This window comes from Sinohyriopsis cumingii, chromosome 7 (assembly GCF_028554795.1).
Source record: "Sinohyriopsis cumingii isolate HCF-2022 chromosome 7, ASM2855479v2, whole genome shotgun sequence".
NCBI classification, from domain to species: domain Eukaryota; kingdom Metazoa; phylum Mollusca; class Bivalvia; order Unionida; family Unionidae; genus Sinohyriopsis; species Sinohyriopsis cumingii.
In genome coordinates this window covers 13425479-13450810 of record NC_142967.1, presented here as the reverse complement: position 1 = coordinate 13450810, position 25332 = coordinate 13425479, and the positions used below count along the sequence as shown (strand labels likewise).

Genomic DNA, 25332 nt, shown 5'->3' with positions numbered 1-25332 from the left:
TTAGTTCCTGATTTATCATTTAATTCGCTACAAATTTTACAAAATAATATCATTCAAGAAAAGTTGTGAACATATTCTTACACAAATCCCGTGTTACATGGTATTACAAATTGTATGGTGCAGAATACATTTTAGCGTCATATAACTACTTGGCTCAATGAATGGCTTGAAGCAATCGTTGCTTTAAGCGCAATATAAAGTAAACACCGTAGTTATATAAATGTACATTAAAAGCACAATGAAAAAAGTGATATTAACTCTCGAGTTAATAACTCTTACATTATGAGGAGCAAATATATCAAGCATCACTCTCTACCAGTATACAGAGGTTTGATATCTATCTATAGAGTGGTGGATGCTCCGAGAACTAAATATTTATTGAAATGTCACATCCTTAATCACCGAAGTGGTCCAAGAAAAGATAATATATCATACATGACTAGACAGGTCTGTATGATGCTTATCGCTTCCATAGCTTCTTGGTATGCATGGCAAGCTTGGACTCTACGTTTGTCCTTTCTCTGTGTTCTTTCTCCAACTGGAGGTTGACCTTTTGGAGCCGTTTGTTCAATGCCATCAACTTGACCCTCTCTGACAGGTCTCCTCTTTCAAGAAGAGCCTTTGTAATCTCCGTCTGTGGGTTGGCAGCAAATTCATTCATGGTGATATCCAGCAGATGAGTACAGTTGCATTTGTCTGCCAGCTGTAGGTAGCGCAGCACTTCATCAAGGGGCATCATTCCGGGTTTTCTGTACTCTTTCCGCTTCACCTTAAAGGCCGCGACCACAACACCTTCGCATTCTCTCTTTAGACGATCCATCTCGTATTCCTCCGCCAAGGGCAGTAGTCGCATTGCGCGATCCTCTACAAAAGAGAAACAAAGAAATATATCCAATACGAATTACACATTTTACATTGCCCTCGATAATTATCTACTGAACAAAACAACAATACAATTTCAATATAACTAATACGAATTGAGCAGAATGCTGTTTAGTGCATGCTCTGTAAGATTTCCGACCTCAACTCGTGCTTTAAATATGACTGTCACCCGAAACGTGGGTCACTCACGGTTGTGACCCAGTTGTCCTGGCATTACGTCCATCAGCAGTAGATTTTAGACCAACTGACCTATAACAGAATTTTACGCTTACGCCTACGCCAACAATTGTAAAGAGAAATAATATACATCTATCTCGCTATCCGCAGCTACACGCACTTGCATAGGTAAACAGTTATGTTAAATACATTCAGATTCGACAGGGTATTATCGTGACTCCACACACCTGCATAGGTAAACGGTTATTTTAAATACATTCAGATTAGACAGGGTATTATCGTGACTAACAACATATTAAATAATCCATGCGTAATAAATTGTGCATTAAGTTACCTGAATCGATCACCAGAATAAATGACAAAATCCATTAATTGTCAGAATAGTATATTAGTAGTAAATGGGGTCACCCTAGCGACAATGGGAATTAGCATTACAGAGACCCCTGGGTCACTCTAGCGACAATGGAAATTTAACATGGAGAAAAATCGTGGGTCACTCTGGCGACAAGGGAAATTTAACATAAAGAAAAATCGTGGGTCACTCTGGCGACAAGGGGAATTGAACATGGAGAAAAATCGTGGGTCACTCTAGGGACAAGGGGAATTGAACATGGGGAATAGAGTCTTGGTCTGTCTAGGGACAAGGGGAATTGAATATGGGATTTTGTTTTTTTAATTTTTTTAAATTTAAATTTAAATTTAAATTTACAAAAAGGGGTAGGCAATGGAAAGGCTATCTCTTTTCGAGAAATATGGCTGGCCCTGAAAAGGGCCTTTGGGTTTTCTTCTTCTTCTGCTTCTAATTTCTTCTTTTTCTCCACCAAGTTCTTATTTTATCTCCAACACTCTTTCTCTTCTTCTCTTTCTTTTTCTCCTGCTCTTCTTTCTTCTTCTTCTCTTCCACCTCTTCTTTCTTCCTCTTCTCATTTTCTTCTTCTTTTTCAATCTTTTCGTTCCATTTGCTTATTCTTATTCTTTCCTCTTCATCCTCCTTCTCCTCCTTTATCTCTTTCATGACACCACTAATCTTGTCCTTTACCTTTTTTAAGTTATTAATTTCCATCTTTACACGATGGGGACTATAGGAATAATGGTCTTCAACCAGTCTTATTAACATCTGCTCCATCATTCCTAAGTTGTCTAAAACGTCTTGTAATGTTTGTATTTTGTCCATTTGGTTAGAAGCCATCTTCTTTTTTATTCTTTGCAGAATGGTTTGAACGACGAATACTGTGGGTTCTTATACTTAAAGCGCGTACGTGAAGGAAAACATCCCCCTAAAACGTAAAATTGATCTTACCTAGATCATGACCAAACAACGCGCGAACGTGAAGGAAAACATCCCCTACTTTTTTCATTTCATATAACAAAACCCAAACTATACTTTCTCATTTCATATAATAAAAACCCAAACTATACTCTCCACATACGCTAAGAAACAATAAACAAAATCCATAATCTACTATCCACACAATCTTACGTGAGCGCTTACAAAACCCAAACTATACTCTTCACATACGCTAAGAACAATAAACAAATCCATAATCTACTATTCACACAATCGTACGTGAGCGGGTACAAACACAAACACAAACACAAACACACTAACACAAACACACAAACACAAACACACAAACACATACGCTAAGAAACAATAAACAAATCCATAATCTACTATCCACACAATCGTACGTGAGCGGTTACAAAACCCAAACTATACTCTCCACATACGCTAAGAACAATAAACTAATCCATAATCTACTATCCACACAATCGTACGTGAGCGCTTACAGAACCCTAACTATACTCTTCACCTACGCTAAGAAACAATAAAGAAACCCATAATCTACTATTGCCACAAACATACCTTAGCTCTTACAAGCACCAACACACAAACACATACCCTCACACTATCTTAAAAAAGAGTTAGTGTTTATAATCACACTACTCTACCTACACACATTGGCAAATCGATCGTTATTTCTTTTCTAGAGTATTGGGTAGCCCTGAAAAGGGCTGTTTTTTTTGGAACTTCATGGACACCTGGTTAATGGTGGCACCTTCCAGGCCTGGCGCCACATACACATCTTGTCCCCCAGTTACTTTTTACCTTTTTGGGGGAGAGAGCAGAGGCAGGATATGTCGCTTCAGAATCCCAATTTTCGCTCTCTGGGATTCTGAAATTTCTTCTTCTTCTCTCCTTTTCCTCCTCCTCCTCTTCTTTGTATCTTTTCTCCTCCTCTTTGTATCTTCTTTCCTCTTCTTCTTTATATCTTCTCTCCTCCTCTTCTTTGTTTCTTCTTTCCTTCTCCTCTCTTATCCTTCCCTCCTCCACAATGGCTTCTGCGGCCAGTTCATTTAATATGCGCCTGGCATATTCCAGATGCACATGAAGTTCCAACAGTTTCTCCAGTCTCGTGTTCATTTTTGGTGTTGATCAATCAACAAGGGTAGCTGGACTGCCGAACGAGTTTCAATTTATAGTGAAAGCGCGGACGTGAAGGAAAACATCCCCTAAAAACATAAAATTGATCTTACCTACATCGTGACCAAAAAACAACAATGCGCGGACCTAAAAGAAACACTCACTCACTTTTTATGCTACCCATCACTATTTTAAAAATTTTTATAAATCACTTCAATAGACTATCCACATACGCAAAGCAATCCAATCTAACCCCAAATTTACACCTCAAACACCAAAAAAAAAGACATCATTTTAATCTACTATCCATACCAACTTACTTAACCACTTACAAACACAAACACACAAACACATACACTCTCACTATCAATAAAGAGTTAGTGTTTATTTTCACACTACTCTACCTACACACATTGGCAAATCGATTGTTATTTCTTTTCTAGAGTATTGGGTAGCCCTGAAAAGGGCTGTTTTTTTTGTTTGCTATGGCATTCTTTTTAGTTTCTAAGAATGCGATGTCCTCTGAGGATAGACTTTCTGGCGATAGGTCTGCTTCTTCGGAAAGAGAAGAAGAACTCTTTGGTGTCGATAAGACAATCGACAAAGCCTCTGTCAGCTTCAGGTTGCTGCTGCTGCTCTTGTTGTTGTTGTTGCTGCTGTCTCTGAAGTCTGTACTTCTCTGTCCATTCTTCTTTTTCCCTGTTCATTTCTTCTCTGAAGAGCTCTTCTATCAGGTCTTCAGTGATTTTTAACATTCTCACATTCTCTATTTCTTCTGGCTTCGGTATCAGACTGTGTCTGACCCTATGCAAATTCACGTAGGCTTCGTTGAGTTTAGCTAGTTTGGAGCACATCTTCTTAGGAGGATGAGTCGACAATGGATGGTTAGACTGGAAACAACCCGGTTCTTAAAGTTAAAGCGCGGACGTGAAGGAAAACATCCCCCACACGGTTTTTGAGTCGCAACGTTTAGTGAGTGTCATGAGAGGGATAGTAAGAAATGAAAGAGCATCAATCCAACATTCTTATAGCTAAACAAAAGACAAAGGCATTTTTTTCAAAACACAACATTTTTTATTCAAAAATCACTTAACACTAAACAACAACTCTAACATTTTTAACAATAATCCAACAATATAACATCAAACAATTTTTTTCAAAACACAACATTTTTTAATTCAAAAATCACTTAACACTAAACAACAAGAACTCTAACATTTTTTAACAATAATCCAACACTAAAAGTTTCTCCACTAGGTAAAGAGGGATAACAGTCTTCCATGGTTTCTAGTAATCTAGGATGACTTCTCTCAAACTGTTGATTTCTATGGTATTATCGAATTCTGCATACAGGATGACGTTCACCGTTTCATCAGGGTCTCGGTCTTTAAACTGAATTTCCACACGAATCTGGCCGGATTTTATAGGGTGGAAATGTCCCTCGTCGCTGCCTTGGTCTGGAGTGAAATCGAAAGCCCACAAAGCGTAGCCTCCTGCATAATCCTCGTACGTAATACCGTGACTGGTATTGGTTCCTAACTGTCCGGTGGCTTCGTACAGGGACAAGTACGATCTCAAGTAATTCTTCTTGGTAAAGTCAGGTTCGAAAGGTCGGGTACACAAGGTCTTGCCATCGCGACTGACTTCGATTTTGGACACGCCAAAGTGTTGAAAGTAGAAAGGATTTTTTTCGGCAGCTCCGTTGAAGGCTGTATTCTCGACGATACCAACGATCAAACGTTTGGGTAACTGTCCTTGGAACAGATGATCTTCGATCATGGATCGCTGTCCCTTGGGAATGGTGAAGGTTTTCACTTCCACGCGTCGTATGGGATACTTGGCGGTCGTTCTACTCAACGTCTGACTGATGTCGTTTCCCACTTTAGGTAACACTTCCACACGGCGTACGTAGAGTCTGGCTTCTAGGATTTTGGTTTTGTAACCGTCACTATCAGCCATCAAATGGAAAGCGGCACTGCTACGATTCAGTCTCAGGCGGACATCCACCCCGTTCAGCAAATACTTTTCTTGCAACCACATGTCCAAATGCAAACGATCCATCAGTTCTAAACTTGTGTCGGCTCCCGTGATTCTCTTTCTTCGTTCTAGAAATCCATCATTGTTGTCTTTCTTTTCATCAGTTTCCAATATTTCAAACTTGGTAGGTTCGTCAGCTTCCCATACCACACAGGCATTGAGATGAGTGTTCTTGGCATCTATTCCGTATGTCAAGAGATTTTCCAGGTAGGCACGATAAGGGTAAGTATCCATGCTGCTACTGACCAGTTTGTTATTCAAGTACAAGTCCACTCCACTGAACAAGGAATGCATGAAATTGTTGACGGGAGCTACTGCTTCATCGTCTATAGCACCTCCAGTCTTATCTAGAATTTTGACTTTCAGGTACAAGTAACTGCTATTCAGATCGATGTAATCTTCGGGCTGTCCTTTGATTTCAAACTCGATGGGAGCGGAATCGGTCAGTGAGGAGACGGGGTGAAATTCCACCCACTGGGATTCTTGCATCGTCATCATCGTGGGGGGCATGGCAAACAGATCCAGTTCCGTCTTGGAACAAGCGCAAGATTCTCGGTGCATCATTTTTTTGGTCTCTTTTCTCAATAATCGAAAACGTCTAAGTCTCGAACGGTTCTTCTTTTCTTGGCCTTTCTCGCTTGAAGTCTGGTGAAAGGGTGTTTTCTTCGTCGTCTCTTTCTGCCTTGTCCTTGCTGAATGCCTGACTCGTTAGCGTGCAGGGCATTTATAGGTGTTTCTCGTTGGTCTAAAATGTCTTTGCCCGTTTGCAGCAAGACATTTTTGCCTGCCCTCATGAAGGCTTCTTTAGGGTTTTGTTTGTCGATGATGACATTTTGGAGAAATTCTTTGCCTTGCGTCAGTGCCGCATCTTTCAAGGCGTGCAATCCGCGTGTCACCATCGGTTTCAACACCGGGGCCACCGAACGAAAGGCCGATTTTAACATATCTCCTAAGCCGTGTCCTCGCTGTCGAGCAACCCCTCGGTACACTGGATACATGACTTAAGAGTCGTGAGAGAACCGTTTTCGAAAATGGAGTTTCACCGTGACTTTTCCTTTGGTGAATGGAATATTTTGTCCCAGATCTCCTTTTATAGCAATGTTGACCGTGTCCAAATACGACTTACTGACAGGCAAATAGTGAGGATGGACAAATTCGCGGTGGACGTGGTAAGTGTTTCCACCTTCCTCGTCAGCGTTCGTGGCAGAATCCACTTTGAAAGGAATGACACGCAGTAACGGTACGGAGGTGTGTCCCACCACGTTGTACTCCACCACATCGGAATACACGAACATCAAATTCAGTCCTTGGTTCAGTTCTACCGGGGCACGAAATAACTTGCTAAAAGACTCGTTGTCGTAAACGATGGGTAATTCGTTTTTCTTCATCATGGTCTTTCTCATGTCCATGTCTCCGCCCAACATGTCATACAATTCAGGACAAAATAAAATGGACAGGATTTTACTCCGTTCAAATTTCATCAAGAAGCGACGAGCTGTTTTGTGGTACTCCATGGTGACATTTTTGTTGACATGCTCCAAAGCTTTCAGAAACAAGACATTAAACCTGGAGGTTATGGTGCTGACCAAATGTTGACCACTAAAATAATAGCCTGGGGGAATGAACAAGTGATAGGTGGTGTACTTTTGTGTACGAGTTTTCTTGTCATATTTGACATTGCTATCCATCCACTGTTGTATTTGCTCGTCATGAACTTCCACATCAAAAAAATTTTGATTGTGAAGGACATTGAGGACTTGGGTCGGGTGAATCATTTCTACTAAAGCCACTTCCCAATGGGCTTCGTGATCTAACTGGATGGCCTGAGGTAATTTGGCCGTGTAACAGCACAACGTGTTCTTGGGAAACACCTCCATGGAACTGTCACTGGGTAAGGTTAAGTAAAATTGGTTTTGGTGACTCATAATTCCAGAGTTCTGTGGCTGTCCGAGGGGATATTACTGGACGTCAGAGGCGTGTCTCCGTCTAAAATGGGGTTCTGGTTGTGGTTGAAGTGGTGACTGGCACTGGCACTGGACACAAGGTTCCCGGGGTTCCCGTTCGAGGTGAATTTCAGGGAGGGATTGGGAAGCAGGTAACCGATGCAACTGCTCAATAAAATGGTCCACAATTGTTTGTCTCCTTGTTGCAAACTCAAATTGGCGATGGCTGCCCCGATGACACAATACACCACGAAGATTTGGCAGAAAAAGACGATTTGCGTTTTAGGCACACGTTCTCCACACCACACCCACAAGGGTTGTTTTTGTAAATTTTGCACAGAAGAACTAGGTGAAGGAGGAGTGGTCGACGTAGCTGCGTCTGCTGTGTGAAAGGGCATGATGGTCACTTCTTTTTATAGTCGATGACTTGCGAAGCGTCGATCCAAGAATCGAAACTGGGTGGATATCCTTTCCAACGTACTTTGACTTCTTTGACACGTCGTTTGCCCACTTTACGGGTTCTGCGTTCGAGAATGCTTTCGATGTCGTACACGTCGTCTTCTTTTTTGGTGACACGTTGTAACTCGGGCAAATAAAACGTTCCTTTGAGCACTTCTCCGTTCATGTCTTCCAATTTATAGACGGCAGGATGACGGCCATGCACTCGTCCAGTGACGCGAAACAATTCGGTCGTCCAGTTAGGTAAGTAACCTTTGTCGAAAGTGCGTTTGGTTTTGCCAATGCGCACCCAATCTCCTACGGCCAACATTCCACTTTTCACGGGGACAGCCCTCGTCGGGGACGTACCAAACAGACGCTCAAACACCAACACTTCGTTGTCGGGAGTCACGTCTTGCGGGGCACGTCCGATGCTTCGATGGTAAGATTGGTTGTACGCTTGCACCAGGTGCGGTAAGATGTCGATGTACTTCAGAGTGTGGTGATGCGTAAAATATTTCCACATGCGTTCTTTCAAAGTGCGTTGAAAACGTTCCACGATGCTGGCTTTGGTTTCGGGATTCTCGGTGGTAAAAAAATGAATGTCACGTTTCTTTAATTCTTTTTGGAAAGCTTGGTTCAGAAATTCGGTGCCTTTGTCCGTTTGCCATCGAAGAGGGTGACGACCGCTTTGTTTCAACACCCGTTGCAGGGCTCGCACTAACTCGCTGCTCGATTTGGAAGTCAAGGGCACGACCCAGGCAAATTTGGAAAAGACGTCGATGACACAAAACAAATATTTGTAGCCACGATTGTAGCTGGCCAAATGAGAGACATCGGCTAAATCGGCTTGCCATTGATGATCGATGCCTTCCACTCGGGTGCGACTTCTGGCAAACTTGCGTCGAATGGGTTTGTGTAAAGTGTAGGTAGCTTGTTCTTGTAACCATCGTTGCACTTGAGGTAAACGGAGACTTTTCAGTCGCGTTTTGGCAGCACGATACAATTTTTGAACTCCTGCGTAACCTGCAGGATGCGAGGGATCGTAGTAAATGCTGGCTAAGACTTTTTCCATTTTTGGTGTGTTGGTTGGTGTGTTAATAAGACACCCACTCTTGGAGGAGGCTACTCTTTTTCTCTTGGGGTATTTTCTTGGATTGCAATGCTTTGCGTGTGCGGCCAGCAATAGGTGTCGAAGAGGAGAAGGATGTCTGAGCGGGGGATATCGGTTCTTGTTTCACTTCTGTCTTCACTTCTGTCTTCACTTTCTTTTTCTCTTGTGAGGAAGAAGGGGTGGCCATCATCTTTTTAATCCATCCAATTCTGGAGGTAGGTGGTGTTGTTAACTTGCGTACTTTTTCTGGTGGAGTTTGAAACCCTTCCTCTTCTTCTCCTTTCTCTGTCTTGGTCACGGGTACTGGTGGTACTGGTACTGGTACTGGTACTGGTGCTGGACGTTTCATCAAGGTCTTAAAATCTTTCAGAGTGGGTAGAGCTGTTTCGTCTAAAGCTTTCTGGTGAAAGAGTTGCAGTCGTTGCAAGAGCTGACCGTACTTTTGCGATTTTTCTGTTTCGGACAAATCTTGGCGATCCATCAAGGACTGCAATTCGTGTTGTAACTGGGACATCTCGCTCAAATGGGGATTGGGAGGTAAATGCGGGGTGTGTTGTTCTTGCCACCGATGGTATTCCATCCATCGTTTGTAAGGCACTAAAGCTAGTTTTCGTCCTTCCATGGGGTTGTCAGGGGTCGATTCTGAGATCTTGGAACTTCCGAGGCCTTTTTATCTTGCTCCCATCAGTCCTCCCAACATGGTTCCCAAGACTCCTTTCAGTATGGGGCCTAACAAGAGAGGTAAAATACCTCCACGTTGCACTAACATCTTCTTTTTTTGACGAATGGGAATTTTCTTTTGAACCATTTGGCGAAGAACGTGACGATGTTTGCCTAAGCATTGTTTCTGGTGTTTGGACAAAGGGATCGTGCCTTTCAAAACGTTCAAACAACATTCGCACACGGTATCGATAACCTCTTTGGAGGCTGTTTGAATGAGTTTTTTTCGTAGGGGTGGAGAAGCTTTGGACAGGACAGATAACATGTCCCCATGTTTGGCTAAACGTGGTGGTAGTCCTTTCCTTTTCTTTCCTTGGGGTTTTCTGGAGGGTGACATCTTTGAGTCTTCAGGAGCACCAAAAAACACTGATACCCGACTTGGTCACAGGCCTTTTTTATACTGGAACGCGTCGTCACTGATTGTCTTTACGTCGTATTAGTTTGAGGACAGGCATGACACGTCGTGCAGGGGTACGTAACGGACTAAATCGAGCCAGTTCTTGCTTGGACAAATCCAGTAAACTTTGTAACATGCCCGATCTTTCTTGAACTTTGATTTTGGGAGAAGGTACTTTGTGAGCAGCAGCCACTGCCACTAAATTGGAAGGTCCTGCCACTGGGGAAGTTCTTTTGGGGGTCATCAACGGAGAAGTTCTTGGTGTGATCAACGTCTCCAAGTACTCTTCAGTTCTGGGTGTCATTAACGGAGAAGTGGACAAACGTGAAGCTGCCGGAGACGCAGTCACCGCCGTGGTAGGTCGAGGTTTGCGAGTGTAAGGTTGCGTCCTGGCCGAAGTGCCTCTCTTGCGACTAGTTTTCTGTGGACTTCTCTTTTTCTGGGGGCTTCTTTTCTTTTTCCGGGGTGGTGGTGGTGTCTGGTCAGAGGAGGGTCCTGCCACTGGAGAAGTTCTCCTTGGGGACCTGGTCTTTTTCTTCTTGGGGCTTCGTTGGACTTTTTTCTTGGGTATAACTTTGGGGGTGTTAGGATCCCATCTTAAGAGTGAGCGAATGATGACCCCTCCTAGAGTACCGCTCCCTCCAGGTTTCAAAATGATTTGTTTTTTGGTTTGAGTGTCGATGCGGGGATCGGCCAGTTGGACCAAAGCGACTTTGTTTCGATCGAAAAAGCGTTTGGTTTGATGAGGAATCTGAATGATTCCTTGGAGTAATTGACGTGCCGTCACCGTGAACCATCGTAAGACTTCTTTGAGACTACCTTCTAAGACACGAGCTCGTATTTGTGGATCTTTCTCTCGACTGATGCCATACAAGGCACGAATCAATTTGACGGGAAGATGCGACTGAAGGGACGTCATGTTCGCACTGAGAGTGAGACAGACGAAAAAGGGTCTGAGGTTTTTATAGATTTTTTGATGGGGAGTGAAATGAAGTCGAGGACGGAGACGTGTACAGGACAGGCCCTCCGTCTTGGCACCAGTGGTGAAACAAGTGGGTACGAAATCGCAAATCCTCGGGAGTCGTAGGTTTCAAATCGACGAGTAAATAGGCGTGTGGCGTTTGAGTGGCATCGTCGTACGCCTGAGTCAGCCAAGGCGTTCCTAACTGTTTGGCTAAGACTTGCACTTGCGATTTATCTCGAGGGCTTTTAAACAAGACCACGTAATGCGCATTGAGACTGATGGTGCGATGGGCTTTACTTTGTTGAAACAAATTTTGGGTGATGTAAACGACACTGGCATTACGGTGATGCCCTTTGCGCGTGAACCACAGTTTAATTTCTTCTTCGTCTTCTCCTAACATGTCGTCGAAAATGACCAAATGGGTTAGACGGGAGTCAGAGACGATGCCGTCGTCTTCTTTAGGAATGCCTTCCACAAACACGATGGAATCGCCTTGACTTTCTCGCAAGAGGCTGTACGTCGATTGCCACTCTTTGTAACACCACACGATTCGTTGAGGTGGTCGATCGATCAAATGATGTTTATGTTCGATCAAACGTTTGACGAATTCGGTTTTGCCTGAACCGCTAGGTCCAGCAATGAGCATGTTAAAGGGATGGCGAAGATACAAAGCCTCCCAACTGGCACGATCTAAGTGTTCGTCGATGACTTTGACAGTAGAGGAAGAGGGAGCAGAGACAGCAGAGGTAGCCATGGTGTGAGAAATGTCACTTGTGACACGAAAAACAAACAAGACAAGAGTTTATATACTTTTTCAGAACACGTTTATTGAATGTTTCAAACATGAATACGAAAGACAAAAATACATAAAAGCCAAAGGCTTAAGTACAAGAATAAAAGGCACATGATAACCATGAACGTGGAATAAACACAAGTGTCTGTACAACATGTTTTGGGTAAAGTTCTAACCAGTTCTATAGTAGGGGTAAGGTCACACAAGTGTCCTCCCGAAAGGGTCTTTCAGGCCTGTCCACGACAGTCCTGTCCTGGGTGACGGGTTCTTCTGGCACCGTCACAAATACAGGTTGAAAAGTAACTTTTTTCCTTGAATAACTCTCGTGCATACTGGGTCGCCTCTTGTGTCCAAGCCTGGTCTCGGTGATGTCCAACATTTGACTCCTAACCAATCTGGTTTCTTCTTCGTTAACGACATGGTAAGTTACTTCAATGAACAATGAACTATCGATCTTGCCTAGGGTTCCTTTTTATATACAGACCAATACCGACGTGACCGTACGGTAAGGTGAAGTGATTGGGAAGTCGCACTCGCTTCTGGTATACAATTTGATAGACTTTTTCCAAGGGTCGACTGACGATGTGGTGAGTGGGTAAACGTACAATCTTGTTGGGTTGATAGGTGGTCACTTTAAAGTTTCCATCCTCTCCCGATTGCAAGGCTTCTTTCAATACCCCAAAGTTGACCACTCGACTGGTACGATGATTCAGAGTCAGTCCTTTCACTTTGCACGTGGTGTGCACTTCTCCTTGTTTGTCCCGGTATTCGTAGCCGTAATTTTTGGGACCACCACTGACGAAACTCCTTCAACGGTCTCCTTCGATGTCAGGGTGCTGTTGAATCGGGTGATGGATGTAAATGCAACTGTCCGTGTCAAAGTACAGGACGCGTTCTTCTAACAGTTCTAAAGCTTCGTACAATTTTAAGCGAGCATGAGCTGTCACGTAAGCCGCAATGATGACATTTCCAAAAGGGTCGTCTTGTACAAAGCCCAGATCTTCTTCGTAATTGACCAAGATCAAATCCTCTCGAACGACGTCCACGTGTTTCATGTATTTGGTTTTGTCGTGAATCATCTGGAAGTAGCGGAAAGGTTCTGTCAAATATTCCGTCTTGGGTAAACACGGTCGTTGTGCCATTTTACCCCACAAGCAATTTAACATCACTTTGGCAAACGATCGCCTGCCTTCGTTTTTTTCGATGTGGTCTAAAGAGATGCCTTCTTGTGCGTAGTATTTCTCTTTGAATTGTATTTGGTCTTCGGGAGTGTGACACCAGGAAGGATAGCCGCTAGCTTCTTGTTTCAGTTTCAAAAAGGCATCCACGTAGTCGGCGAAAATGCCTTTCTGAGTATGGTCACTCTTGTGGTACTGTTGTGTCTTGGGAAAGTGGCAAATTTCGTACACTTCTAACAGTTGGTATCCCATGTCCAGAGCTTTGAACAATTCCACGCTGACCCAGGTTCCCGTCAAGGCACGTTCTTCCTGGCTGTGATGGCAAGGTTGGTCCTGGTTGCACGTTTCGGCACAAGTACGGCACAAGGGAAACATCAGTTTGCCTTGACAATGGTGAGGTAAGACGGGATGGTATAGGTTCGTGGGAGGCAAAACTTTACACTTGATCAAGCCTTCGTATTGTCGAATGTTGACCAGGTCGATGTGTTCCGTCAACAATTGCGGGTGCCCTACAGGAAAGCGACAATATTTGCACACGTAGGGATACAGCGAACACACGTCCAAGTATTTGATTTCTTCTCCTTTCTCTTCGTCGGCTTGGTACAGCAAACAGGTGGCATTGGTCCTTCCTCCGTACAAACTATCCCTCGGGTTCAACGGGTCCATGAACTGGTAACTTTCCACGAGGCGTTTAAACTCGGGATCGGTTTTCAAACGGTGATCGTACTCGTGTTCCCACATTTCCACCACTTGGTATCCTTGCTGTTCTAACTTTAGGCGTCGCTGACAAGTGTCCTGGTACAAGTCTTCCATGGTTCGTTGCAAAAACTGATTTTTAGTGTCACGGTCAGGGTAACAGACGGGACATCCGTGAAATAAGCAACCGTTAAACTCGTACACGATCTTGGGGTTTTCTAAGTCCCAGCCATCTACCGAATACGTTCCGATGGTCTTTTCGCCTCCTCCGTTGCGGGCATGCTGAATCCATTTGTCTTCCTTGTCGCACAAGTAATGTAACCAACGTAGGGCTTTGACCGAGTATTGACGCTTGACATAGTGGGTCGTTTGAGGACTGATGACAGCCACGGTCTTTTCAGGCATGAATCGTTGGCGGTACACTAAGGAACACGCTTTGGCAATGGTGCAAGCTTCTTTCAAAGGATCGACCCCTCCGTGTTCCATGAACAGTTCTCGAAATTTTCCACAGCAACGTCGTAAAATGTCCACGTCGGAACGACAATACTTTAACATTTCTTCCTGAAAGTCGAAGGGGTCAGAGGCATGAGCCTGGTACCAAGCGTAGAAAGCTTCTCGTTGTTCGGTACGCATGTTGTCGGGGTCGTAATAGTGAGCCTCAGGTAAATGGGGTAGAACGGCATGTTGATTGGCTTCCGTATTGAAAAAGTGTGGAAAGTACCCTTTAGCCATTTCTGTCATTCCAAACGTTTTAGGCATTCGACTCAAAGGCATGGCCAAGTAACTCATCGAATCTTTAAACTGTACTTGTCCCACTTGCATGAAAATGATTTTGGCTCCGTTCAATGTGACTTTAGGACGCTCGGTGCCTTGTTCCGTATAGTATCTGAGAAGAAACTGTCCATCGTATCCGGAGAAATTGTGAGCCATCACCGTGGCATGACGATGACAATCTCCGTAACGTTCGATGTCCTCTTGGCTCCACGTCTTGTCAATGGGGTCTAAGACCCATTGGGCAAAATCGGCTAACGTGTTTGGTCCCCGAAAGATTTTTTTCACGTCCTCCAGGAATCTTGCTGCAGTGAGGGCAATGACTGAAGATAGGTTCTTGAATGCACTTCTCGCACGCTCGATGAGCCACGCAGAAATTAGGAATGTGAATGCCAGTCTCTTGCATGCATTCGAAATCGAAAAAGATGAAATTGCCTTTCTTCTTGTGACCGTCCTCTTTCTCTGGTGGGGGTTGGTATTTTTGCACGTAGCATTCGTGTTCCAAGTCCACGATGTGGTGACAAATGTGACATTTTTTCTTTCCTCGACATACGTGTGCCTTGGTACTATTGGTACGTATGCCTTGTCCACAGGTAGGGCACATTCTCAGCAGTTGACAAGCACATTTCTTCTGTGAACCTTGTGTTTTCAAATGTTGTTGGTAACAGGTAGGACTGACAAACGTGCGCAGACAAGTTGAACAAGGCACTGGTTCTTCGCTCAGACAGGGTGGAGAGGCTAAACATCCTGGGCATTTCCATCCACAATGTTTGTGTTGCTCTCGATTGTTATAACCATAGTCACATTTCTCACAATAATAAACATATCCCAGGAATCCGGTGATACTGGTAATGGTATCGAAATGTTCATCGTGATGATAGACATGAATGTATTTTCCGTCCTTAAAATCTTGGCCTCGAAACAACAGAGACCCACGCATTTCTTGAGGGTGCACTTTCAAGGTGTATCGTGGAGCTAGGGCATCTTGCAATTTTTGCATCTCAGGAATGCCACAGGGTGTGTCTTTGGACAGTCCGGCTTGTTGTAACAGGAGTTCTGCTTCGTTTCGTTGTTTGGCTCGGTCCGATCGTTGAATAGTTTTCCAGGTTCTTTTCCATTCTACCGTGTCGTTCTTGTTGGCATAGGTTCGTCCCACCACGATGGCACGGGCTAAACACATCTGGTCTTGACGGTTGTGAATTCGGACGAGACTTGTTTTGGTGTTGCGAAGGTCGTCCACCAATAACATCTTTTTGCGTCCTGTCCCTTGAGGAAGAGAGACGTGGGCCATTTTCAGTGTGGCTTTACCATCGGTGATGTCAAACTGGTCATTAGATTGTTGTACGTGTTGAATCTTGTCCATGATTTTGGAAGGGGTTAGTTCTGCGGGTCTGCTAAACTCGATCCAAACAGAGGATTTCAAACCGTCGTGATCTATGGATAGTGTCAAGCGATCGTCTTCTTTGGGTTGACATTGTCGCTTGAGTGCGGTGAGCAAAGAATCCCACATCTCGGTGATAAACCCTTCTGCTTTCTCCAAGGGTACGTCGGCCTTGAAATCTTTAAACTTCACCGTGTAGGTGTAAGCCGTGGTTCTAAATTTTCTAGAGGAGCGCTTTTCCGTCTCTCGAATGGAATAGTACTTTTCAGGGTTGACTAAGGGTGGTGAACTTGGTTTAGAGGGTTCGGATTCTGGTTCACTCATGTCCTCTTCAAAATCACTGGCATGAATTTGTGCCAAGATTTCAGCCCTGGTACGAGGCGATAGATCACGTTTCTGCCTCTTACTTTCTTCTTCTTCTTTCTTCTCGAATGAATAGGATCGTTTCATCTTGAGTGCAAAACGTCAAATGACTCAAGTTCAAACACCATAGACTAATTTATAGTCATGGCAAACCAGCGTATATAAAAAGGGTGTGTCTTGTCCTTTCACTATTCATTTCACTCTCAAACCGAGGAGAACGATGGAAGAGACTACCCAGATGGAACGTTTCGTCAGAGCTTTGCGAGGGGTCATTAGAAAATTCTCTTCAGACCAGCCGACGGACTATTCTCCTTCCTTTCGAGATAAAAGTCAAGATACTTGCTATATCTGTCAGAAGAAAGGGCATTGGTCTTCAGAGTGTCCAGACCGTCAAAAAAGAAAAAAAAAACAGAGGCTAAAAAAGACAAAAGTAAAGATACCTGTTATTATTGTAAAGAAAAAGGACATTGGTCTCCAGATTGCCCAAAAAAGAAACAAGAGGAGTCAGAAGAAAAGAAGGATTCTTCAGAAGAAGAGAGGGATTCTTCGAAAGAAGAGAGGGATTCTTCAGAGGAAGAAGAGGAAGAAAGAAGACAATTCTATTTACAAGAGGCAAAGAAACAGGAGAAGAAAAGAAGAAGGGAAGAAAATGAGGAGAAAGAAGAGGAAAAGACGGTGAAGAAATTCAAAAAACAGAGAGACTAAATAAGGAGAAAGAAGAAGTCAATGAACTTTTTATTAAAGTGTTGTGTTGTGAATTGTGGATTGGATTGTAAAAAATGGAGAGAAGAATACATGAATGATATAAGGTAAGTGTCTTTGAGTTTTGATTTTAAAATAAGAAGCTACACTCACGCACTCATACACAGACACGTACTATAAGGGTAAAATGGGTGGGGTTTATTTTTGAGTTATTGGCAGATTGAAATTGTATTTCTTTTCGAGAAATGTGGGTGGCCCTGAAAAGGGCCTTTTTTGGTGTAGGGGTGAGTTTAACCAATCAACTTTAACTGCCTTAAGCCTTTGCCACGGCCAAGGCCTACTTCTGATGATTGGGTTGAAATCACTAAGGGTGGTACGATAGGCTTAGTCACAGGGTTGGCGTGTTTAGCTCGGGAAGGTCGTATTCTCTTCGGTCGTGATAAAGAAGTCTGATACATTTGTTTCAGACTCCTTAACTCCGCTAAAATGTCCAACAGTACCGTAGCCGTTTGATTTTCACCCTCTTGTTTCTTTGCTGCTACTTCTTCTTGCTGTTGTTGCTGTTGTTTTTTTCTTACCTCTTCTTGTTGCTGTTGCTGTTGCTGTAGGAGAAAAGCTTGTTCCGCTTCCTTTTGTCGTTGCATAAATTTCTCCAATTCTTCTTTCTGTCTCTGTCTAAAATTCTCCACTTGCGGTAATGAAGAAGGTAACGAAGGTTCCGGAACAAATTCTTGCGAGGTAAGAAAATCCACAAAATCCCAATGTACCTCTTCTGAAAGTAAGTCCGGGTTCCCTTGGGCAGTCTCCCCTGCTGTTGCACCCCAATGGATCGTTTTCTGAGTTTCCGTCATGTTGAATCACTGTCGCATAGACTGACTGCACACAAGCGCTAACGAATCTATATAGACCACGTGACGTCACAGACTGCTCTCTTCGGATTGGATGCGAGCTGACTGAATTTTGTAACGCGTGTTCGGATTGGTGAATGAATTCAATCCGTTTCAATCCTTCCTGTACCTATAAATAAGCGCAGTTCACTGCATTGATTCACCTATTCTCGTCGCTTCAAGATGTGGACCACAGTTGAGTCATCCACCCTTGTGTCTTCCATGATGTTTAGGACGGACATGCTCATGTATGTCAGGTCCAAGTGGACTGTTGTTGATAGGACAGATACTAGTCAATGGATGAGGAGAGTTTACATAGAAAGACAAGGATGTCTCAAGAGGGTACTTGTGTATGGACCGGCAGTTAGAAGGAGTTTAAGAAGAAGAAGAAGAAGATGTGACAGATGCCATCTATGTTAATATTAACATAAACCCAAAGGCCCTTTTCAGGGCCAGCCATATTTCTCGAAAAGAGATAGCCTTTCCATTGCCTACCCCTTTTTGTAAATTTAAATTTAAATTTAAATTTAAAAAAATTAAAAAAACAAAATCCCATATTCAATTCCCCTTGTCCCTAGACAGAACAAGACTCTATTCCCCATGTTCAATTCCCCTTGTCCCTAGAGTGACCCACGATTTTTCTCCATGTTCAATTCCCCTTGTCGCCAGAGTGACCCACGATTTTTCTCTATGTTAAATTTCCCTTGTCGCCAGAGTGACCCACGATTTTTCTCCATGTTAAATTTCCATTGTCGCTAGAGTGACCCAGGGGTCTCTGTAATGCTAATTCCCATTGTCGCTAGGGTGACCCCATTTACTACTTATATTTATTACATTAATAAAAAATACTGGCATATTTTGGCGCTCTGGGGTAAGTCTCTGACCATTAATGTTAATAAACAAATGAATTAAAGAATATAAGATCAATAAATAAAAGAAGAAAAAGAATAGCATTACTACCAATGCTATACTGAATGATCGTGGCAATTTAAATAATTGAGACAATAATCATTTTTGTAAATAATTTTAGTGTTACTTTATGAAACAAATCGTCTTTACGCAAAAAGTCTAGTTTTGAAGAAAAATAATTCAGGTCCCATAAGACATAGGAGTCGGAAAGGGTTACAGATTAATAATAATATAACTAGTAGAATTTCTAACATATATTAGATATAACATGCTAATTCTACTTTTGGATACTTAAGTTGATCGTCAAAGAAAATCCTTGGCTGATGGCCGTGTGCATCAAAAGGAAGTCTTGCACACGGTTTGTGTCTCTCGATAGCATTCAATCGAACTGTTCTGAGTACTTTAGATTTTGAGGAAGAGGTGGATGAAGCTAAAATTGCAAAATTATATATGCATGCTGAATGCAGCTGTCAATCTTTAATCTCTTCTAGCAGATTTTACGGATATCTGGAAAGATATCTCTCTCTCTCTCTCTCTCTCTCTCTCTCTCTCTGCCTTTATACTGAACGAAATAGAAGGATGGTGCCATTCGTGGTTGTTAGTTACCTGTAATGGTATAGTCGACCCTGGGGTCAATGTAACTGAGAAGATCCACCACATCTTCGTATTCTTTCTGCGGCAGGTCAAGGTCTTTCTTCTTCTCCTTCTTCTCAGAGCTTAGAATTTCATCCAGAACAGGGGAATTATATGCAAGTAGATTTTTACATGTGAATAATCGTTTTCCACCAACCTGAGAAAATAAAATAAACACAATCTCTTAAAATTAAAAAAAAAATACAATGTTTAATTTCGATCATGTTTTGATTTTATGTATACAGAATTTTGAAAGAGAGAGAGAACGACAGCGTGTGTGCCCACGTCAAATCACACTTAAAATTGTACGTCGTCATGAAATGACCGAACCTATTCAAGGGGAAAACCAAAAGCCAGTTGACAATGACGCCTGGTGTCGCCTCATAGACGTTATGATCCATCCTTTTTCAACACCATCAACATCTTACTTTGGACGGAGAGTGAAGCTATCCAAGAAAGAAAGGCGTTCGATAGTCCTTAACGTTCGTCTTATGTTACGTGTTTAGGCTCGAATAAACAGTAACACAAGAAAGAGTGAAAACAACAAGCTTTGAAAATATAATAATTTATTTCCCTGGAAAAATACTGTAAAAAGAACAAAATATGAGCTTACGGTTTTAAGAATCAAATCCAAAAATAATCCAAGAATAATCCACGAATAAAATGTAAAAGACCTAATAATAAAATGTTCTAATGATTTCAAGTTCAAGTACCGACGAAGAATCCAAGATGGAAGACGATGACGTATGCTGTAACCTGTAGTGTGTTGAAGTCTACAGTTCCTTGTAGAAACAAAAAATATCACTCCGGTTTTGGAAATCCGAAAATTTTTTTATAAGAGCTATCTTTGTTCAATAATTTCATATGAGCACACGTATTTTCCAGGGGAAAAAAAGAATTAATCCTTTTGAATCCAAGTGATTTGAAATACATGTAACTCCAAACGACAAAACACTTTCCCGTGCAAAAAAAAAGATCAGGTGAGATTATTTCTCCAAAACGAAGGTTATATCATATTCTAAAACGCAGTTTCGAAAATCCCCCAATTGTGAAATCGAAAAAGGGGAGTAGGAGTCACGTGATCGTGTTTATATCACGTACGCCTATGACCCTGACGAAAACCAATCATTTTACTCTAAGAAATAAAAATTTTAAAAATTGTTTACTCTTAAATCACGTAGTCCCATCATGGCCTCGACAATAACCAATCATTTTTAATCAAGGTCAGGATCTAGGGCAACACCTGGTGTTTACTAAAACGAACAGTCAAGGTCACATTATTTTCTTTGAAAAAAAGTATATGTTCCGCAAACAGAACTACACTATTTTGACATATAATGAAATTTAAATAAAATAAAAAGAGTTTAAAACTTACAAACAATTTAATCAGATATAATTAAATCAAATATACATAACGTTCGTGCTACTCACAAAGTAAGTTACAGATACTATAGACTGACTGCTTTCACTACCACGATCAAATTTAAAGAGTTCAAGTCTCTAGTCCCTAGAATTTAGGAATCACGACTACGATCGACGTTTCAAACCAGATTCAGACTTTCGACTTTCGAAGATTGCGATGTGATGGACATGACATCTTTGAATCCACGCGACAGTTTGTTTGGAGGACGGACTAGTGCTACACGCTTGCTATACGAAGAAGACGAATATCAAGTAAAGCAATTCAAATACACAACGGGAACATTTAAATTCTGACAGAACACCCTGTATGGAACATGCCCATTTCGAAGGTTTGATCAGATGTAACATTCTTCCAAGGATATACGTGTACCATCCCGTCTTACATTGTCATGAAAAACTGACGTTTCCTTCAAGTCATACGCGTGTGGAAAAGTGTAATCAACACGAGCCTTGTTGTCACGATGACTAAGAATGAGTTCTTTTCATGCTCTCGATCGAGGATTCCGATTGCTAAAAATATAGGCACTTTCCTACCACAAAAGAATACCATCAGAATAACGACTCAACTCTAAAGATTTTTTCCATGCTACATGAATGAGTTTCTGAAATTGAAACAAGAAGCTATCGGCTATCATTCCTAGCGTCACATTCCAGAAGACAAGAGATTAATTCAAACAACAGAAGCCTTAAAGTCGGTCAAGATCAAAACTTTTGTGTCAAAACGTTGGATCCTCACAAGGTTTCACGTTTGCCAGATCATCAGGTCGTCAATTGATCATTGGGAACGTGTATTAAATCGTCTATGATAAATGAATACGACTTCTCAATCAAAACAAGTTACCCTACCAGCACCCTTCTCCAGTATAGAAAGGAGAAGGTTACAAGACAGAAAGAAGATTGTGACCAAATACTTCTACCGACAATGATGAATTCCATACCAAAGAGTGGGATGGACCCAAATACTTAAACTTCAATGACGTTCATTGGGATGCTGCACCCTGCGACCAGAGTGATGATGTTCCCTTGCGTCAAGAATAAAGCAACGTGGCTTCGCTCCACTATCCCTGCCATCCATGAGGACACGCACACAATTCACTCAGATTCTACTATCTGTCTTGGCATCCATATACTACACATATCTGTTCCCCGTGGTTTTGCCTGGTTATGAAGATTTTGACAGTCGATTACACTTTTTCAAAGGGAAATTGCCAAAGTATCTGGAAAGACTCGATCCTGAATCTTTAGCGAGAACCCGATTTGTCGACTTGGGTCGAGGTGACCAAGCACATTGTTTCAGTTGTTGTGTGAAACTTGCAACTTTAAGCTTAACAAGTAACATACCAGATAGTCTCCGTGCTGTCGCTAGATTCCCTTGGTGAGTCCGGACTTTAAGAAAACATGGATATTTAAGAATATCACACATAGAATCTACTTTTGGAGTCACATGAACGCATTTACATAGAGTTGTCATAGATTCAAGTGAAATGTTTTATTCATTTGAAATTTATAAGCTATTAAAAATAGCTGATTCCTCTTAAAAAGGTGAAATGGTCAGACATTGATCCTAAGCGAACTTGTTATCAGCTATATCACGGCTTCTGTCATCAGTCTTACATCGAATTACATCGGAGGAAGTCAGTGATACCTTTCAAGACTCGGTAGATTAGCAAATACATTAAAAAGAATCGATGCCACAAGACGATAAGATTCGTTTGAATTTGGACAACATGTCGTATTTGTCCAAGTGACTAAATATCTTGAATTTCATTTACCAGTAGATTCTCTTTTGCAAATGTATAACCAGTACACTCAAAAATATGACAGCCAAAGCTTATCTGTGCAAGAAAAAATCACGGTATTAAAGTGGTACATTTAGTGATCGATACAGATCTACCCCTGCGTGAAGCATCGTAGTACTTTCAAATTGTCTCATACGTACCAAGAAGTCTATGCGAATTGTGACCTACACCAACAAATTTACGACTGAAAGGATATTCGTGACTTGAAAAGTCTTGGATTTGACACTTTAAAACAAGTGGTGACTGAATATCGCTCTGTGTTTGTGTATATTTGTGTGTTTGAGTGTCTGTGACGAAGGAAAGAAAGCCTGAACTTTTTTTGTTCAAAATCAGAATATTTATGTAGTACTATATAAAACATGAAATTTGCTTCGGGAAATGTAAATATGTTTTGCTGTATCATGACAAAATATGAAATCTGGTTTTAAAAATTGTGACATGTTTTGCTGTACCGTGTAGAAACATTAACTTTGTTTATTGAAAGGTGAATATTTATATTTTACCATGGAAATAAATAAAACAGGTATAACATGTTTTGTTTTCTTCGTGATTGTCTCCGATTTTCTCATGCTACTTGAGAGTTATGCTTTTATATCTTCCGTTCTCAAAGTGATATCGTTAAAGTTGTGATCCACTGTATTTTGGCAATCCTTGAACATGCTTATTACTGCACCAAGTGGTTCATTTAAAGCCTAATTTGTCAAACGTCTGATCGAACATAAACTACATTTGTTCGTCCGTCCGTCCTCCACAACGTATTGAGTGGTGTTACAAGGAGTGGCAATCGGCTTACACTTTGCTAGAACTAGTCAAAGAGAATCCATTTCATTTGTAGAAGGAATTATAAATCTACTCAAACATATCTCGTCGTTTTCAATGACGTTTGGAAAAAACGCAGAAGAAATTAAACTTTGGTTTATACGAAAAGAACGCCATGGAAATACCAGTATTACTTATTTTACTCAACATTTATTTCAACAAGTTGAAGCACATCGCATTATTAGTCTTTACGCTCATTATGTTGCAATATTTATTTTCATTTTTTATCCATTGGAATGGTAAATTCTTCTTGATGCCATGGGGAAATCCTAAGATGGCCGCCCGTAATATTTATGTCCACTGAAACCATATGGTAATTTTTGAGGCCATACCGGTATCCTGCTCTAATCTATCTGGTTATTTTGATGTTGTCTGTTTGTATTTTCCTTTTTTATGGGGGGGGGGGGTGCTTTAGTGGGGGTTGAGGGTGGGGAGGTAAACTAATTTAAATGCAGCAGAGAGGGTGAACAGACCTTTTGTTGAAACGTCATTTTGAAAACTAAAACCTCATACGAAAACGACAAAAATAAGGTCAAATAACGCTAACCCAATTAGAGAAACTATCGGTAGTTAGATGTTTCGTGATATGGAGGTTAAACATACCTGTTACTGAAACGTCATTTTTGAAAAATAAAATTTCTCTAATTTGGTTAGTTTTTTTTGTCGTTAGTGTTTTTCTAAATTTGTATGTGCGTTTTCGTTTACCCACCGACGTTGCATTGAGGTCGCACCCTCTCTGTTGCTAATCGTGTGGTTTTATTTTAGATATAATAATTAAAATGAAATGTCTTTTGCTGATGATTGTTTTGATGAATATGCATTTGGTTCAGGCGTGACAGTACCAGGACCTTGGTTAGGTAGGATTTTTTGAATCTTTTGTTGGTAAACACGTAACAACTGTATGTTTTAATCAAACTAAAAAACAAATCAAGAAATTCAATTCGATGAATTTTACTGCTGTTACTCTCAGAATTCCTAAAGGAACGGTTAATAGATTAAATGACGGTTGTAAAGTTTACCAGACGAAGGATAAATCGTATTGGGTATTTTTTTTTTTTTATGTACATGACGAAAGGCTGGAAGACTGGTTATCTGATCCTTTTGTTGATGTGTTTGATCATGTGACGAAAAATCTTTCAGAAAAAAAGTAGAAGGAAGTTAGATAGAATAACTATTTAATCATTCTGAAGCTTCTATCGTCAATGGCGAAACTGTCCTAATTACTATAATATATAATATTAGGACAGTTTCGCCAGTCATGAAACATGCCAGACATTTTATGTCAGGCGAAATATCAGGATAGTATAATTATTTTGTCATTCTGAGACTTCTATTGCTGATGGTGAAACTGTCCTAATTAGTATAGTTTCACCAGTCATGAAATATGTAAGACATTTTTATGTTGGATGAAATATGAAGATAGAATAATTATTTTATCAATCTGAGACTTCTTGATAGATTCGTCAGAACGATAAAAAAAATATTCCTTTCAATCTTGAAGATGATTATCGAATTTACTTTCATGACATTGTAAAAACTCTTCAATTGTTGGAGGAGCTTCTTTTATTCCTCGTCTTTGAAAATAATCAATTTATGACGGATATCTGGCTCCTCCGCAATCTGTGCAAATTGGAAATTTTCCACGAACTCCTTTCTTGCATTTCAAACACGGTTTTGAACCGGTATAATTTGTTGCACTATGTAACCCACAGAACTCGTTATAACAGCTTTTATTGCAAAGTCTAGCTGATCCATGAAAAAGCCATTTGCACTTTTTATCAGGTCGTTTCAACATGATTATGTATTATATTATATCTTTAATTTATTATATATAATGTTTTCATAAGAAATTTAATCAATTAGACATTAGATATATTAATAA

General features: G+C 41.3%; 1 protein-coding gene across 1 annotated transcript in view; it reads right to left on the bottom strand.

Annotated features, from left to right (window-relative positions):
• Nucleotides 1–25332, bottom strand: part of LOC149794754 (uncharacterized) — a 27137-nt gene continuing 1805 nt past the window's right edge. The window contains exons 2-3 of the mRNA XM_089964386.1: nucleotides 19384–19567; nucleotides 1–864 (exon numbers count right to left, since the gene is read on the bottom strand). Of these exons, the coding sequence (XP_089820512.1) occupies nucleotides 461–864; nucleotides 19384–19567 (588 nt within the window). The 3' untranslated portion in view covers nucleotides 1–460. The remainder of the gene's footprint in view (nucleotides 865–19383; nucleotides 19568–25332) is intronic.